Source organism: Corvus kubaryi, unplaced genomic scaffold, assembly GCF_017639235.1.
Source record: "Corvus kubaryi isolate FWS band 111438036 unplaced genomic scaffold, C.kubaryi_AGA036_p1.0 36238, whole genome shotgun sequence".
Lineage (NCBI taxonomy): Eukaryota > Metazoa > Chordata > Aves > Passeriformes > Corvidae > Corvus > Corvus kubaryi.
Window position 1 is genome coordinate 10,220 of NW_024580830.1, and position 2,770 is coordinate 12,989.

General features: G+C 50.6%; 1 protein-coding gene across 1 annotated transcript in view; it reads left to right on the forward strand.

Annotated features, from left to right (window-relative positions):
* The window catches only part of ALS2CL (ALS2 C-terminal like), a 36,765-nt gene that overhangs the window by 9,412 nt on the left and 24,583 nt on the right, over positions 1-2,770 (forward strand). The window contains exon 7 of the mRNA XM_042019840.1: positions 431-542. Within this exon, the coding sequence (XP_041875774.1) occupies positions 431-542 (112 nt within the window). The remainder of the gene's footprint in view (positions 1-430; positions 543-2,770) is intronic.

Consider the following 2,770-nt stretch of genomic DNA (forward strand, 5'->3'; position numbering starts at 1 on the left):
GGGGATGGATCTGAGGTGGCTTTAGGTGTGGGAGAACCTTGGATTTGATGGGATAAATTCTCGTGTTTGGATGGGGAAGTTCGGGATGGAGCCAGGCTTGAATTCCTTGGAAAACATTCCCGGAGTGGAGTTTGAATGGGACATCCTGGAGAACTTCTCAGCCGAGGGTTCCTTCAAATCCACGGGATGATGGGAAAACAACAAAAAGAATGGATATGGGGTCTGGGAAGACAGGGAGAGGTAAAGGTGGGATGGATTTGGATTGGGTGGGAGAAATCCCAAGGTTTGGATGGGAAGATTTGGGATGGAGGGGGTGGATTCCTGGGAAAGCATTCCGGGAGCTGAGTTGGTGTGGGACATCCTGCACATCATGGATGGAGAGCTGGGAAAACTGGGAAAAATCCCGACTTTGGCTTTTCTTGCATTCCAGAGGCGAGAGATACATCGGGATGTGGCTGGATGACCACAGGCACGGAGCCGGCATCGTGGTGACCCAGTCAGGGATTTGCTTCCAGAGGACATTCCATGCCGATAAAATGGTGGTGAGTCCAGGATTTCCATGGAATCTCTGAATCCCTGGCATGTGGAATTCGCTGCCAAGGACGAGATGGAGATTTCATTCCGGAATGAATCTTGGAGGACAAAGAGGGTTGGAAATCAGGGAAAGGTTCTTCCTTGGGAAGGTGGTGGGGCACTGGATATTCCCCAGGGAATGGGCGCATTCCCGAGGTTTCCAGAGCTCCAGGAATGTTTGGATAACGCTCCCAGGGATTCACAGGGTGGGATTGTTGGGATGGCTGCGTTGGATTTTGATCCTTGTGGGCCTTTCCCACTCAGGATATTCCATGATTTTCCCATAGAAACACTTTTGAAGAACAAGAGCTTGGTTAAGTTCCGGTTCTTAGGACCTTCCAGAGGGCAGGGATGGATGGGATTTGGGATGGAATTCCTGGCTGGGCTGGAATTCCCAGAGAAGCTGGGGCTGGATCCCTGGAAGTGTCCAAGGCCCGGCTGGAGCAGCCTGGGACAGTGGGAAGTGTCCTTGCCCATGGAATGGGATGATCCTGAAGCTCCCTTCCATCCCAAACCATTCCGAGATTCCACAACATTCCATCTTTCCTGGAGATCCCCAACCCTTCCCTTTCCAACGGGAACTCACCCATCGAACATTGGGAATTCACCAATCCAACATCGCGAGCCCAGTTCACGCAAAGGTTGGGAATTGGCGAGGAAAAACAAAGGGAATTTGGAATAAAACCATGGAAAACCCCATCCTTAAAAAAACCCAACGAGCTCATCCCTGCTTCCCAAATTCAGGAAAAACATTGGGGATGGACACTTCCCGTTAATCCTCCAGCCACGGAGAACCCGAGCAAAGCTCCGTTGCTTTGCCAGAGGCTCCTCGAACTTCCCGAAGTTTCCAGGTGGGAGCAGCCGCTCCGCTTTTCCTCATGGAAAATTGCCGGGAGCAAGCAGCTTCCCTTGGGAAGCTCAGATTTCTCCAGAGGGGGCCTTGTCCAGGAAGGAAAGAATTCCAGAGGAAAATGTCTTCCGGCTCAGGAAGTGGCCGCTGGTGACTCGGGAAGTTTCCAGGCTGCTTTGGGGATGAGGAAAGCTCCAGGTGGAAAGCTGGGGTTAAATCCCAGTGGGAAGAGAATTCCTTAGGGATAGGAATTATCCCGTGGCTTTCCCTGGAGCAGTTTCCCAGGGAATGGGCGCATTCCCGAGGTTTCCAGAGCTCTGGGAATGTTTGGATAACGCTCCCGGGGACAGGCAGGGATTGTCGGTTGGATTCCGATCCTTACGGATCCCTTCCCGCAGGGAATTCCATGATTCCGCACATTCCTGTTTTGTGGGAATCAGTTCCTAAAGAAGCATCCGGAAAATATCCCGGACTTGGGAGCACCACGAGTTTGACCCCGTGACATTCCTCGGTTTCCCTTCCCAGCACAGGATCCTGCTTTTTTTGTCCCTTTCCCAAGGAAAATCCATGGAATCCTTGTGTCATTCCGAGCTTCCTCACCACTCCATGGATCTTTCCAGAACTTTCTCCCGACCACAGACAGGAAAAATCAGGGAAAACCCCCACCCAAATTCTTGGCATCCGCATTCCACGAGTCGATCCCGTATCCCATCAATGGGATTTTTCCGGGATGAATTGGAGCGGGTGGGAATTCTGTGGTGCAGTGGTTCGGTCTAAAATACTCATTACTGTTTATCTGCTGTGAGATGAGAATGAGGAGAAATGCAAAGCAGGCCCCACACTGGAGAGAATAGAAAGAAGTTGATGAACAGACCTAGAAGAGGGGAAAGAAAAAAAATAAAATCAGAGCACACCTTCAGAACACTTCTCCTCCCCTCCCTCCCTTCTCCCGCTGACAATGTTCAAAGACAACCCTGGAGATGTTCAGTCTGTTACCACTTCTGTAAAAACCTTGTTCAGTCCATTTAGAAAGAGAAGTCTCTTCTTGCTCATGCTATGAAAACATTATCACAACGAGACAGCCGCCCGCTTCCAAATATTGTTCAGTCCATTCAGGAAGAGGAGTCTCTGCCTGCGTGTGAGTCCTTTCCCCCGACTTGCAGCTTTTCCCGCAACTGCTTTCGAGGGTCCGCTCTGGAAGTTTTTGGGGTACAATTTTAAGGTTGAGCCGTTCAGAAAAAAAAACAGAGGCCCTTCTCCTTCCCTGGGAGCAAAGGGTCTTCATCATCTTCATCTTTAGGACTATCTCTGGGAGCATCTCTACGGACTGAGGTTTTCTCCTTTCCC